Genomic DNA, 16849 nt, shown 5'->3' with positions numbered 1-16849 from the left:
GTTTAAAGATTCACAGAATTTTTTTGCATTTTCGTGCAAATTTTTGTAATTTATGAGAAAATAGCAGTGTAGATGGATAAAGTTAAGAGTGTGTGCAATGCCATTTTTGTGCAATTCTGGGATGTTTTTTTAAGTAAAAATAAGTCGACGTGTAAATGGTTTATGTGTATGTGCTATTCTGAAAAACGCGCAAGGAGTTTGCGATTGTGCACTTTTTCCCAATTTTGCAGCTAATATTTGTCATGATTAAGCAGTTTTGTTACATAAAATTTCTAGCATAAGTGTAATTCGGCTAGTAGATTCTTCGAAAAAGAGTTCAGTAAATAAAAAAAAAAAAAAAGAAACATGTGTGTACTTCGTGAAGACAAAATGGCGGCGAAAAAAAAATAGAGGGTTCCTGTAGCAGAGTTGGTCGCCAAAAAATCGCCAAGTTACTATAATCCAAAGATCAACCATTCTACCACGTAAAAAATCATCCAAATGCGTCCTTCGTGTCATAACTATTCGGTTATTGCACTGAAATGCTTATAAAGCGCCTGCGAACAATTTTATTTCTTTGCCTGTATTCCTTATGTATCACTCTCGTACACTCTCGTCATTGTGACGTACCATCGGTGTCATCTAGTTATTTCCTGAAATTTGCATATGATTCTTGAAGATGCGTGTAGTGATTTTATAGGTGATTTATTTATTTTAGAGTTCGATTTCCGCGTGACTCCGAATTATCCTTAATTTATGGACATGAGTGTATTTGGAGTATATGAAAAAAATTTACCTTGTGGGGCATCACATCTTGATAAGTGGTAAAAGAAATAAAGATGAAAATAGTAAAAATTAAAACCACTGTGTTAAGCTTTTAATAATGACATTCTCTATTCTTTTATAACATACCAGTCGACACATTAAATTGGTTGTTTAAAAGTTTTACAAACAGTTTGAGCATTAGATTGGTTATCTGAAAGTTTTGCTTTCGGTTAGAACAGACCCACTATGAATTTTTCAAGACTTCTGAATCTCTTAAATTTCTGTGGTTAGTTGTGTTGTGTGATGATCTGAGACAAAAATCAACACCAAAACTAATTTGAGCAAACTGTAACAATAATATAAAAAAAGTAAAATGTTGCAAATATTTTAATTAGTTGATAAAAATTCTGCAGTATAGTTAAGGCGTATGAGTCAGCTTTAAATATAATATTAGCAAAATCTGAATATTTTTCCCTTTTTATTGTGTATGTTTTATGAATAGCTTTTATATGCAGTTGCATTTTACATAAGATATGTAAGAATCAAATTGACAGAACAGCAGAAATGCTCAGAAAATTACCAACTTCTTTTATTTTAAAATATCATGCTTCTTTTCACATTTATTTTAATTTGATTAATGGATCTCAATAAAGAAAAACTGAGGATTAGAATTTATAGAAGGATGAGATTAATCATGGAGGTCGCTGTTTGAGCTTTCTCAGAGCAAAGTATTATGAGTAAATTGCTAAAGTATGCAAAGTATTTTGAATAAATTATAAAACTAGCGTGAAAAAGTGTTCAAGTAACGTGTAATTGACATTAAAATGGTATCTAAGTGTAACTTTTCATTAACAACTACCTAATATATATGTTTATATAGTATCTTTAATTAGAAAATTAGGTAATTGTTAAGGCAGCTGGTACTATTCCGTTAGAGCGGCATCAATTAAAAATAAAGAAGAAATCAGTGCTACCACAACACATCAATTATCGTAGCTCCAGAATTTAATATTTGAAATATCATCACTCAAGATTTCTAGTTCTCACTTGATACAGCATCACTCGTTATTTTTTAGCATATTTCGCCAATTTTTTTTAATACGATGGATTACACCATTTGGCAGTTAACTGATGACCAAAAGGCTGTCTTAAGATTCTTTCAGGACAAAGGAATAATTCATAGCTGTAGCAATAGCCTTTGTCTTCAAAATCATCTGATGAAGTTAAATTTTGACTTAAAACAAAGCTCTTATATGGTGTTATATTCTTGCTGTGGGAAAAAAAGGATTCAGAATGAAAACATGGTTTAAAGACTCTCATCTTCCCTTCCTCAATGCCGATCGTTTTATGTCTCTGTGATATCAAGAATTGACATCGATTAAATTTTGCTAACTTCAGTTAGAAATCAGCCATAATACAACAATGGATTGGAATAGCTACTTTAGTCTTTTTACAAAAAGAAAGAAAACAATACCGTCAAAAGTCGTTAATTCGGACACCCATAATCCGGAATAATCTATAATCCGAACCTCAAAACTAAAAAATTTCTGCGCATGCTCCGCTTTGACACATGCGCATAGGCGTTTATGCGTGCGCATAAGACCTTTACGACTGCGCATGTGCACAAGCGCAGAATACATTTTCGCGTGCGCGTTTTATGTATAACGGATGGCATAAGCTAAAATTATCTAATTATCTATTTCAATTAATGTTGATGATTGCGTTGTTCCTTAATCTTCGAATTGGATCCGGCTTATTATTTTCTGCAGACTGTAAGAGCAATTTTATAAAAGTAAACTTGAACTTCCGATTATGTCAAATAGAATTTCCAATGCTGGAGCTCCCAAAGGATCTACAAAACGAAAGTATGTTTCGATATCCATCAAACAAGAAGTGGAATTGCTGCAAAAAATGGATAAAGACACGAAGAAGGTGACAGAGAGGTTAGTGAAAACGAAAAAATTTCGATTGACAAGTTAGTCGGTATTCTCGGCACAGCAATTACGGGACTTGAACAGCGGAACTTCCTATAGTCTTCCTATAATTGAACAAGAAATTATGTCTGTTTATAGAATAAAGAGAAAGTATTATCACATAAAACGAAGCAACTTAAACGACTTACATTGAAAGAAATGTTTAATAAAGTAAACAAATAATTTTTTTTTTTTTTTTTTTTTTTTTTTTTATAAATTTTGATACCTATTAGATCATAATTGTTCTTTATTTCATAAATTACGGTTTCATATTTTTAATTTTAGAATTTCTGCATGCCATCTTACGAGATTTAAACTGATGATCTATAATCTGGAAAAATCGATAATCCGGAATCACCGAAGTTCCGACGAGTCCGGATTAACGACTTTTGACTGTATTTGACGTGTTCTTCTGGAACCATGGACAGTGTCTCACAAAAGTGATGGGACACTTGTGCTTTACAAAAGGAAACTGTAGTAAAATAAATTAGAAAAACATGAAAAAAATTTTTGTGGGTGTGTTTCATACTTAAATTTAGTAACAATTATTACATAACATACATTTTCTCAAAATATTAAAATATTAATTTAATAAAAATACAGTTGTTTAGAACGGAGCAAAAAATGGCTCACATAAGTGATGGGACACTTACTTTTCCATAAAATATTTATCCAAAAATTTTACTTTTTGAAAGGTTTTAATATTTTGTTGGATTTCCTTTTACTTTTAAAACATGATTTAATCTACTTGGGATGGATTCGACTAATTTTTTTGCGATTTCTGGAGTGATTTTACTCCATTCTTCTTGAAGCACCGATTTTAATTGTTGTTTTGAAGAAATAGTGTGTTTGCGAATTCTTGATTCCAATTCTTGCCAAATATTCTCTATGGGATTTAAGTCTGAAGATTGTGGTGGTGTTTTTATTATTTCAGGACAGTTATACAGCAGCCAGAGTCTAACGTTCAAAGCACTGTGCTTGGGATCATTGTCCTGGTAGAATTTAAAATCGTTATGAAGGTTCAATTTTCGTGGTGAAGATTTCAAATTTTGATTTAAAATGTCAATATACTTGTACTGATCAATTATACTGTCAATAAAAACAAGATTACCAACTCCAGCGGACAACATACACCCCCATACCATAACTCCTCCTCCACCATGTTTTACTGTTGGCACCAAGTTCTGTTTGCGAAATTCTTTCTTGGGTTTTCTCTACACCAAGATTCTACCGTCAGAACCAAAGATATTAAATTTACTCTCATCAGCAAATATAACTTCATTCCAGTAATCAGAGTTCTTATTTATGTTGGATTTTGCGAAAGCCAGTCTGAATTTTCTATTCTTTTCACTTACGAAGAATTTTTTCCTGGCTGCTCTACCGTGATATCGAATTACTCTTCTAATAGTCTCAGGATTAACAATTACTCCATATAATGCTTGTAAATCAGCAGCAACTTTAGGAAAACTCATTTTTGGATTTTGTTTAATATTTCGAACGATAATTCGCTTTATTACATTGGATAGTTTTGATGGTCGGCCAGGTCTTCTTTTATCCTGGATCATACGATTCTTTTTATATTGTTTAATAATATTGAACTGTTGAACAACATTCATCTTTGAAGGAATTCGAAGATATGAATTAAATTTTAAAATGGCGCCTTAATGCACAAATTTTCAGTAACCAATATGGGAGCTGATTACAGCTCGTTAGTGCACAAATGTTCTATAACCAATCAGAGAGCTGATTACATCATGCCTAGAATTAAATTTATTTAAATAATCATATATAATAATATCATTTTTCAAAAAAATGCAAAATTAAATTGTATTTTAATATTTAACACCCATAAATAATGTTTAAAACATTAGATTAAATTTATAGATATTAAAACTAATTACTTTTAAAGTAAGGTGACGTCATTGATTATATCATCCACAACATAAAATATCATAAACAATAAAATTTTTATTTCAAATAAAAATGCAAAATTAAATTTTTTTAATATTTAAAAGTTATAAATCATATTTAAAACACGGAATTTATGCATAATAAAATGACAACAAAGTATCGGTTACCATAAATAACTTATCCAGCAATGGGTTTACCATAAGTCGTATTTTTCGCCAAAATCCGTGCAACTGTCTACCAAAGTAGCACCCTAATTTCTTTTTAGTCTTTTGAACTCTGTTGTTATTTTATAATTTCATACTCGGCAACAGTTGGTGGCCAAAAAAAAAGCGGCACATTTTAACTGACGCTGCTTTAACGAAATAGTACCAAGTAGCTGTCTACTATTAGAATTATGTGCATGCATGCGTGTGAGATTTATATAACATTCAACATATGTGATTTCCATGCTCATTTTAACCCTAATATTGTTCTTTTAGTTTTGATCCCTCTAAAATAATGACTATTTTTAAAACTTTCCTTCCATAAAGTGGAAGGATCACAAGCAATAGCTTCTTCATAGTATCTTTTATTATTTTGTGTTCTTTGCTATTCCCCCCCCTTCTAATTGTATTTAACTTACCATCAACTGAAAAGCAGCAGTGATTTTTATTTATTCAGATGTAAGGAATTTTGCATACTGAGCAGAAGTGTAAAAAAAGTCATCGATCTTTGCATTTCATATATACTTGGACTGATGGTGCAATAACAGTTAAATATGGATAAAAATCCCGAGTACCAATGTTTTGACTCTATAATAGCATCAGTTGCTGAATTTAGGCAATCCACAATGATGAATGTTATTTTTCCCTACACATTGCAATTGTTCATTTTTTTAAGCTTGTCATGGTGTTTTTCTAGTTTATGCCAAATTTTAAATTTTATCAAAGTACTTGTAGTGGCCGCTTCAACAAGGAAATACGGAAAGTTATTGAGTATAGCAGAGTATTATCATTGCAGCTGACTTACCTGCTTTTCAACTTTTGGAAATGTTTCCCAGTGATAAAGTTGTTAAATTAATGAAACTTAAATCATTAGAATTCAAGTCCATCTGGCCAGTGAACCCACCAGCGGCCAACCGGTAAAGTTGCTGAACACTGTAGCTCGGTCCGAGGCTCAAATTCCATGAACGGGCTGGCTGCATGGGCGTTTTCATGGTTTTCCCCATGTGTAACGAGTATTCGAGCCAGTTTCCCTTAGAAAGTCCTTCAGGAAGGCATCCCTCCCTTTAGGCAGATAGCCCTTGTGTGCTTTGCCATAATTGAATAATCCAATCTAATCCATCTGGCCAGTATGAATTTCTCATTATTCGTTGAATAGTTTTCTGAAATATGAATTACAACAGACAAGTTAATGAATTTATTAACTCTTACCACGTCATGAACTTAAAAAAAAGTGCTGTGAAAGACTAGGGTCACTCAATAATTTTGTAAAGTGAAAAATTAAAAAAGTTTTTTTGAAAAGCTAGGCTAAGGGTAAAAAAGTTGTGACATGCTATGGAGACTGCATTTGTTCAACTTTCATTTGATTAGGGAGTTTCAGTATAAGACATCGCAAGATATGCACGTAATATTTAAACCTACGTGTTATATATATATATAAAGTTATTTTTCCCATGTTCTATATTGCATTAATTTCTCCACAGCGTTTTGATAATATTGAAAAATTAAAAATTTACTCGAATTATGTGTTTCTAGCAATCTTGGCTTCGCCACTCACTGGTGACCCCATGACAGTCAATGTATTAAATTGACTTACCTGAATTTACTTAATTTAATGTAGACATATGAAGAAACCTTTGATATAATCTGTTAATGTTTATATTTTGTTTTACAACAGTATATGGTCCCTAATAAGTTTATCCACACATGTGTGTGTACTTTGGTTATTAATTTTATTTTCATTATATTTAAAAGTAGTTTGAAAAATAAAAGCTTTCCTTCCCTTCTGAGGATTTTCTCAGTGTAAAAGTGTAAGAAAATTATAAAATGTAACTAGTCAAAGAACATAAAATTTAAAATATCCTATTAAATCTTAATATATTTTCTGTCAGAAACATTTTGTAAATAAATTACTAACCTGATTCATGCATTATACAAGTCAGTTTTTAGTTATTTTGGATTGGCATTGCCACGCAGCAAAAAAGCCTTCCATAAAGTACCTGTTTTCACGTGAGAAACCTAATTTTTAGTATTTCAAGGTAACATCTGTGTTTTATCAACAATGAAAAGAAGATAATTCTTTTCATAGGCAAATAATTCTTATGAAATCAGTTGTTTAAAGAATATAGTACTTAATAGTAAACAATATAGTGCTTAAAGAAGCATTTTGTGTTAATTTTGTAAATAAACACATTTTTTGCATTTGTGCCTTAACACGTCACTTTAGACCCTATGTTCCTGTACAAAAAATACATGTTTTAGTGCATTTAGCCGCCCCTCCAAGTTTGTCCCATGATCAGAGAATCACTATGTATGAAAGCATATATCTTTTTTCTGGGTTTCTATCTATAAAATTTGTATTCGAAAATGAATATTTCTGTTAATTTAAGTATACAGTTATATTATATAATATTTTAAATGATATTATTTTGCTAAAATTTTTCTTGCATGGTTTCTCACGTTTCTATCTTTCAATGTAGGTGTAGCAGCTTGGTGTGTGATCCTAATGAAATGGGGAAACTGTTATCCAAGATATTTGGTAATAAGGAGATGAGAATATTGATGTTGGGCTTAGATGCTGCAGGGAAAACAAGTATCCTTTTCCTAATGAAATCTTGACATCAGTTTTTACTTATATCGTTATATATAAAGTCTGCCTGAACTTGAGTTCTCTTTCTGTCATATATATATATATACACACACGTACATTTGATACAATCATTATTAATATTTTTAGTATAATTTAATATTTGTCCACAGTAAATTGTTTTGTAATTTTTAGCGTGCCTTCTCTTTTTGTGACATTTATTACAAAGAACATAAATGAGCATTCATAGTTCAGAATGATGTATTTATCAGAATGGATTAGATGGGTATAAGCCCACCAGCTTGGTGACACTAAGTATTAATTCACCCCTTTTATATTTTTAGTTTCTATAATTTTAAAGAAAGTTTTTAATCTCATTTATGCATTTCCAAAATATGCTATAAAATGGCAGTTTGTTACTGTCTCCCAATTTTACAGAATCTGTTATAATTTTGAAGCTGTAAAACAAGATACCATTTCTTTAAGGATAGTGGGAGAAATGAACAAAGGTATACACTCTTGGGCCGTCTAAAGGTATTAGTTTAGTAAAAGCTTCAATTTGAATTATTATTTAATGTTTTATAAACCAACTTTTATGAATTTTTAATTTGTATATTTAAATAATAGTTTTTAAGAGTACTTCAATATTTTAAACATGATCAAATTTGTTAAACTCCCCTCCCCCTTTCCTCTTTTTTTTCTATGTATCCAGTAGCTGCTTCTTACAGAATTATGTTTAAGTAGAGGTAGAAAATGAAGTCTAGGTTGCAAATGATGGTCAAAAGATACTTCCAATTGAGGTTAAATTGGGAGGAAAATTGTCATTACTTTTGGAAAAAGGATCAATTGGAACATCACCAATTTATGAAATCTCCATTTACGAAACTATTTATGGTTGGCTTTAAAGTCTCAAATACAGCTCTTTCTCTTGTTTCAAATGTTGAAGAAGCTGAATCTATTGTAGAATATTCATTTAAATAGGTTCTTGCGGAAGAAGTACTGAGTAGATAATACCAGATATTTGTTGTTGAAAAGGACATGACTGGTTTAGTTTTTAGGTTTATAAAGGAAGCTTTTGTGTATTCCAATGTTCAAATTTTGAGGTTTTTTTGTTTTTAATAATAATGCTTCTGCAGCATATTTCATATGTACTGTTATTCTGATCTGTTACAAGACAATTTGCTGTTTCAAGTTCTTTTTTGCATCGTTTGTTCATGACACTTTTACTAAATTGAAGACTTCCCCCCCTCGCTGATATCAGTAGAAGTAACACCATAAATAATGAAATCCAATTATATACAGCTTTCTTGAAACTGTCAGTACATTATCTTCAAGTAAAAATTGTTAAATTCATCTAATTTTGAAAATTTTATTCGTAAATATAGTCTTTAATAGAATCAGAAGTATAAAAACTAATGGGAGTTAACTTTGTTTAGGAGAATTACTGAAATGTAAATTGCAGTTACATTTATTGAAAGGTGTTATCTGATTCTAATTTGTCTCTAATAAACCATTCAAAAAATAGTTGTGAAATCAGTTTGAAATGTCCTGTGCAATTAGAGAAGCAATGGCTAAAAAGTCTTATCTTTTTTAGCCTCTGATTATGTGATTATACTTTGAATTATTAACGTATAGTTTTATTGGCTTTTGCAAAAATAGGAAGACATTTTTAACAGTTTTATTTAAGTGTATTTTGTGATAAAATCCATTACAGTATACATGTTTATTGCATTTATTTCAAAATGTGAAAAATTGAAGTAAATTGATTGTGAGTTTTAACTGTTACTGTCAAAAAACATCATCATGCAACTACACTGTTTTCCATCATCAAGCAACAAATGGAAAATTTATGATTATTCAAAATGTATGTAAGCAAATGGGATGAAACTTAGCGATACTAGTCGTTATTATATTTGTAATTTAAAAATGTAAGAAAATATTATACAGGATATTTACATTTTATGATATCGGCAGGGACATAAAATTTCCTGTCTGAAAATTCAGATATATAAATTAAATTAAAAAAAAAAAAAAAATGTCTCAGTAGTGAGTGTGATAACCCCAAGCAGCAATATAGGCATGACAACAATTTCTTGTGTTGTTTATGATGCTGGAAGCCAGCAGCTTGCCTCCCAAGAGCATCTCACCCCCCAAGAGTACAGATAGGAAGGTACCCTAGCCCTTCAGGGGATCATCTTGGTGAGATAGGTGTCGTGATCCTGGAGCCCCAGTGATTTATCCTCATTTCCGTCTCCTTTTCTCTTGGATGGAATGTTTTTCCTTCCCTTCTCCCTTGGGGTTTTCTCTTTGGAGGTTGGGTCTCGTAATAAGAAACTGAAACAGCCCTTGTCTCTAGTTTTCGTATGGCAAGAAAACTGCCCATTTGTTTACCGTGTGTTCAAATGAATAAATCGTGGAATGCAAAAGCACAGTTCATTTGCACTTTTGCAGCTGAGGCTGATTGTTCGGTAAAACCATTGAAACTAGACCCGTGAAATTTGAAAATATAACGCTGATTTTTTTTGTTTGTTTGTTTGTTTGTTTGTTTGTTTGACTTCTAATATATCCTATTTTGTTAACTTGCCTGAGAATTGGTCACTCGCATATTCACAAGACTATCTGTTAAAAGCAGAGAGTGAACCTATGTGCTCACATTGTAACGGTATTATGTCAGTTTGTCATTTTTTAAACAACTTCATTTAAAACATTTTAACACTTGGGAAAGAGGTCAATCCGAATTTGTTCCAATACCTGAAAGAAAACGGGTATTTATTATTTTAATTTGTTTTGATTTTGATGACCTTATCGTTTTAATATGTCCTGTGTGTGATGACTTTATTCTAGTTTTGTGTATGAGATAATTAAATGTTGGCCTGTGTAGTTGTTTATTTTGAGCATTTTATCATTGTGTATCATTTTCATTACTGCACTTTATGCGATTCTTGTTATTTTATCTTGTCTGTTTGTTTATATGTCCATTTTTGTTTAAAATTACCTGACGCATGTTCTGGTGTATATAACTGCTAAGGTTTTGCACCAGGAAACCCACCGCCGCCGCCCAAGTACATCCCACTCTGCTGCATGAGATTAAGGTTGGTAGAGGGTGCTGCCCATTCTATTTGGACTGTAGTTTTTTCTTTGAGAAATAGGACCATGACACAAGTAGTGTGAGAGTAGGCATTATCTGTTTGCAAACTGAAGGTTTGTGTATTTTGGCAGCATACAAATGAACGATAATATCCAATATGTCATCTCTATACTTCTGAGCATTGAAAGTTCCATGTGGCAGCGCATAGAGGTCTGTGTGCCCACCTAATGACACTCTTCCCCATACAAGAACAATATCTCCTGCATAGGTATCCCTTTCCCATGTGTTAAACATTGGACATCAAATGTTTGCTTCTATCTATAAGTAAACATGTTGAGAATCACTGTAAAGCAAGGTGAAACTGATCGGCAAACAGAACAGACTTTTACTGATTTTCAATCCACTTTACATGACTATGTGCCCTATTCAAATGCTCCTTCCAGTAGTGGGAGGTAAACAGGGTGCTGAATGCCAGTTGCCTAGTCTGCATGGCTGATGCAGTCCTGTTGCAGTGTACTGTAAGTCGTGATGCCGCTCATCTGCAGAAGTGGTCACTCTTGGCCTGCCTTCAAGATGCTGAATCAGTAGTTACAAATTGGTTCCACAACTGCGTTACCATGGAATAGCTGACATTTAGCCATCTTGCAGCATCAGACAATCACTGACCTTCTAATCAGCCTATGGCTATACAGTGATGGCCAAAATTGTGGACACTTCTGGAAATTTTTATGTTTTTGAACTTTGTATGCTTATAGAAAATGTTACATTTTGTAAAATGCAAACTTGTATATATCATTTTAAAGAGAATGTATTACTGAATTCAATACAAAACACAAAATTCAACTATTTGCAATAAAAAAAGTTATATGTACTTTAATATAAATAAAAAACACAGTTATGAAGTGATTTGTAATGTCTAGCTTTCCTGGTCAATCACTGTTCTTGTTCTGAGAACCAATCAAATGTTAGTAACTGCCAGCAGAAGCTGACATCATGTTTACACTTGAAACAATTCATTATTTTGCTTTGTTCTGTAGAAGTAGGACCTGTTTCTTATACACTGCAATTACAAGTAGGAAATTTTGTAAAGATTTTAAATATTTAGTCAAGAAGCAATGGCATCAAATAAAGGAGTAGATTGGACACCTAGAAAGAGATGTAATATTATTGTGTTACGAGAAAGTGGCCTTTCCTATGCTGAAATTGCAAAACAGGTGGGTGGTTCAGTGACTACATCTGGAGTCCGAAAGTTTTGTTTACGATATCAGAAGACAAATTCAATTAAAAAACAAAGAAGGAAAAGGCCGAAAAAGGTGCACCACATCTGTTGATGAGAGAAGAATAAAAAGACTATGTCTCCAAGATAGAAAAATGTCATCAGCGGCCATCAGAAGTGATTTGAATGATGCTGGTGTTTCTGTCAGTTCAAAAACAATCAGAAGATTAACAGATGTTGGACTGAGAGGTAGAATTCCACAAAAAAAGTCTTATCTTAATTTTCAGCAACAAAAAAAAAAAAAAAAAAAAAAAAGACTACAGTGGGCAAAGGAACACATTAATTGGACAGATGATCAGTGGTCTCAAGTTATATGGAGTGATGAAACTAAGATATCGTTATTCGGTAGTGATGGGCGAAAATATGCAAGATGTAGAATAGGAGAACAACTACATCCTGACTGCATTCAAGCAACTGTGAAGAACCTATGTAGTGTTATGATTTGGTCATGCATGTCAGCAGGTGGTATTTGTCGCCTTCATGTCATCGATGGGACACTGAATGCCAGAAAATACATTGACATTATTCTAGAACCAAAACTTCTACCCTCCCTCAGAGATCTCTTTCCCAACAATGCTTCGTTTATTTTTCAGCAAGATTCTACTCCTTGCCACACGGCCAAAATATCGAAAGAGTGGTTTCGTACAAAGAGCATTAAATTGTTGTCATGGCCAGGAAACAGTCCTGACCTCAATCCTATCGAACATTTGTGGCACCGTTTGAAAACTCTTGTCCGAATGAGGCGCCCATCAAATAAAAGGGAACTAATTGAGGCTATAATTGTGTCCTGGCATCATGTAATAATGAAAGAAGAGCTTAAAACTCTTCTCAGCTCAATGAAACTTTGATGTGAAGCTGTAATCAAAAATAAAGCGTACCCTACTAAGTACTGATAACTCACTGCAATCATCACTATCTAATGTATATCAATAACTATTATCGTTTCACTTTTTTTGTATTGCAAATAATTGATTTTTGTGTTTTGTATTGAATTCAGTAATAAATTCTCTTTAAAATGATATATACAAGTTTGCATTTTGTGAAACGTAACGTTTTCTATAAGCATACAAAGTTCAAACACATCAAAATTTCCAAAAGTGTCCGCAATTTTTACCACCACTGTACAGTCAAAAGTCGTTAATCCGGATTCGTCGGGACTTCGGAGATTCCGGGTTATCGATTTTTCCGGATTATAGATCATCAGTTTAAATCTGGTAAGATGGCATGCAGAAATTATAAAATTAAAAATATGAAACTGTAATTTATGAAATAAAGAACAATTATGATCTAAATAAAAGGTATCAGAATTTACAAAAAAAAAAAAAAAAAACTTAATATTTATTTGTTTACTTTATTAAACATTTCTTTCAATGCAAGTTGCTTCGTTTCATGTGATAATACTTTCTCTTTAATTCTATAAACAGACATAATTTCTTGTTCAGTTACAAAGTTCCGCTGTTGAAGTCCTATAATTGCTGTGTCGAGAATACCCACTAATTTGTCAATCAAAATTTTTTCGTTTTCAATAACCTCTGTGTCACTTTCTTCACTATCGGAAGCGAATTATAATGACAAGGAATTTGGTTTAATCATATCAAAGACGGAGTACATCGAGATGAAATACTACATTTAGTAAGGAATTATAAGCCAAATAAAATAAAAACATCTGCCTTGAAGATAAGGATAGTGCTGACAGATCAACTTCCAAATAATTGCGTGCCGCGACGCCCCCCCCCCCCCCCGCACGCACACACACAGAGCAGCGTAAAATTGATAAACAGATTTCGGAATAGTTAGAGAAACAAAGGGTATGCCTTTATCCATTTTTTGCAGCAATTCCATTTTTTTTTTAATGGACTTCGAAACATACTTTCGCTTTGTAGATCCTTTACATATTAGTAAATATATATTGGAAATTCTATTTGACATAATGGAAAGTTCAAGCTTACTTTTATAAAATTGCTCTAACAGTCTTCAAAAAATAATAAGCCGGATCCAATTCGAAGATTAAGGAACAACGCAATCTGCAATATTAACTGAAATAGATAATTAGATAATTTTAGCTTATACCGTCCGTTATACATTAAACGCACATGCATAAACGTATTATGCGCAGCCGTAAAGGTCTTACGCGCATGCGTCAAAGCATTTTGCGTTGACCCATGCGCAGAAAGTTTGTAGCTTTGAGGTCTGGATTATGGGTGTCCAAATTAACGACTTGACTGTATAATGCAATTCTGTTGTCAAAAGTTGTCTCAAATTCATATTTACAGTTTGGCTATCTCAAAATTGTTTTATTGTTTATGTACTGAATTAACTTGGATACTATGCACTAAATAATTTCTGCACTCCTGAGTAGATTCATTCAAGAACATTTTTTCAGATAGGAATACAGATAGAATATACCTGCTACAGCTTTGAATTAAAATAAAAACTACTTTTAAAAAATTGGTGGGTGGGAAAGAACTGCTTTCTGAATTTTCAGTTTGTTGCTCAATTTTTGAAAACCAGTGTATATTAAATATTAATTGCTTTAATTTGTGTTTTACCCAGGCAAATAAATCACTGTTGGTATTTTTTTCGTAAATGAAACAGATTAATATTGATTGGGAAAGTACTTATTTTAATCTATGTTATCTATAGATATTTAAAACTTTTTTAAAAAATTCCTTAATGAAATTAGCTATCTTGTACAAGTTGAAATTAGGACAATCAGTTACAACTATACCAACAGTAGGTTTTAATGTAGAGACTGTTACTTACAAAAATGTCAAATTCAATGTGTGGGTAAGTTTCGTTTTCTTATTTTTAACATTATTAAAAATTTGACTTTTTATGTGTGTAAATAGAGTACTTCTTTGTTAAGTGGCCATCACACGTAGCTGTCGAAACACCTTTGTAATGTGCAAGTGTTGTCAAAGGGTAATGTGTGGCTACTTTAGTGAGCATGTATCAAAAAGCGTTTTCCCTTCCTTATTAGCTTTTATTTAAACAGTGTAGTAATCCTGGCAATGTTTTCTTTTGTAACATTAATGAGTATATTGTAATTACCATCTTCCTAACGGGTCATTAAACTGAATGAGTAAACTTAGTGTATTTTTTTCCCTAAGACTAAGCGATTAGACTTAAAATGGCTTATATATATTTATAATTTTTCAGCAGCATATTGTGCGGAAATAATATTGGGATATTATTGTTTTTAAATGTTTTGTAGTACTATATACGTATATTATATATGTATGTTATGAACTTGAAGTGAAAACTTTCACACGAAATTTAGTAGTGATGAACTAGCTACATTGAAGACCTTTGGTGTAGTGGCATTTACAATTCTAAAAAATAATAAAGCTGAAAGCAAGCTTTTAATTAATTCATTGTCTCCTATAATTAATTATCACAAGCTAGGATGCAGAGTTTTTATGAAAATTCAGTTCTTATATGCAGTTATTCAAAGAGAGATCAAGGCAGATGGGACCCTAACGGGATATGGTGATTGGCACTGATTTCTAACTAGAGAAAATGACATATTTAGTGAGGGTCAGTTTATTTAAAATTACCAGTTTTTATCTATGTGGCAAAAAAATTTTAACTTGTTCATCAATGATCATTATGTTTGTTTGAGGAAATTAAAAGCTGAATTTTCTGCGAGATGCCTGAAAAGATGAAATTTAAATGAATTTAGAAGTATTTGAAAATGTAACTAAATTTAGAACTATATTATCTTGACCTTCCATTATATCCGACCTGGTTAGCAGAAAAGCAAAAGTTCTTAAAAATCACAAATTGTTGATCATACGAGTAAGAAGCATTTGTGCTTCATTACTGGCTTAGAGTCACAACACAGCGGTCTGCTCATGCTCAGTTCATCAACCTCAGCACCAAATTGTATTTGCTAATGAGTTGACTTTGTTTCTGTGACAGTATACAGTTCACAGCATGTATTTTTACCTTTTATTTATGTATCCTGTTCTGTGGTGATGACTTCAAAAAGGGGAAAAAGAACCTGCTTTTGTCTGAAAGCTGAAGCAACAATGGAGAGCTTAAATAAATGGTTTTCTTGAGGAATATACAATGATAGATAAAGAAATCATTAATATGGGGCTGAACAAGAAACATACAGAAGTTACTGAAGACGAAGTTGTGATGGCAGAAAACGAGGCAGAATACCTCACACCAAAGGATACAAAGCTCTGGGGATAGCATTTGAAATGCATAGAGCAGCTGGAGAAATTTCATCAATGAAATTTTTACTTCTGCGGAGACTGCAAGATGTAGATGGGTGAAAATCGCAAACAAAAACTAATTATCAACTTTCATCAGCAGATTTGATTGTTCTTTGTGGTACATACTGCATTAATTTATAGTTTGTTCAAGTTACTAGGATGTAAAATGAATGTATTTTATCAGTTTGAGATGTATTTGTAACATTCTGCATCATCTGACTTTGCCGATCATCCAACTGTACCATGTCCCATTTAGATTGAATTATTACTACTCTTCTGTAGTAGTAGAATTTTCTCATAATCTGATCCATCTAAAAGTCAAAATGTTTCATGTATTATAAAAGTATATATATATATATAATTGAAAAAGAAATTGTAAAGCTAACTAGTAATTAGACGTAAGACCTATGATCGCTGCAATGTTTCTACCTACTACTGTTATATATATATATATACTAATTCCCCAGTAAGATTATGGATATGTATTGGTCTTTTTGTTAGTTGTAATTTGAGTTACAATAATTTTTATTATTCACAGTAGTTTGTTTTTGAATAGGATGTTGGAGGACAAGATAAAATCCGCCCACTATGGAGGCATTATTATACTGGTACACAAGGTTTAATATTTGTTGTTGACTGTGCTGACAGAGACAGAATAGATGAAGCCAGACAAGAACTACACAGGATAATCAATGATAGAGAAATGAGAGATGCCATTATTTTAGTATTTGCTAATAAACAAGATTTGCCTGATGGTATATATTATAAATTATTTACTTAAATTATACCATGTGTTTTCATCTGTAATTTTTATTTAGAAGCATTTGGTATTTATTAATAATATGTA

At 32.0% G+C, this 16849-nt stretch overlaps 1 protein-coding gene across 2 annotated transcripts in view; it reads left to right on the top strand.

The window, feature by feature from the left end:
• Arf6 (ADP-ribosylation factor 6) overlaps positions 1 to 16849 on the top strand; it is a 35279-nt gene that overhangs the window by 5405 nt on the left and 13025 nt on the right. For both annotated transcript variants that reach the window (XM_035366073.2, XM_085814932.1), the window contains exons 2-4: positions 7309 to 7421; positions 14463 to 14566; positions 16559 to 16757. In XM_035366073.2, the coding sequence (XP_035221964.1) occupies positions 7340 to 7421; positions 14463 to 14566; positions 16559 to 16757 (385 nt within the window). In that variant the 5' untranslated portion in view covers positions 7309 to 7339. The remainder of the gene's footprint in view (positions 1 to 7308; positions 7422 to 14462; positions 14567 to 16558; positions 16758 to 16849) is intronic.

This window comes from Stegodyphus dumicola, chromosome 4 (genome assembly GCF_044657685.1).
Source record: "Stegodyphus dumicola isolate Sdum_Otavi_A_Nest chromosome 4, ASM4465768v1".
Taxonomy (NCBI): Eukaryota; Metazoa; Arthropoda; class Arachnida; order Araneae; family Eresidae; genus Stegodyphus; species Stegodyphus dumicola.
This window is presented reverse-complemented; position numbering and strand designations above follow the sequence as displayed.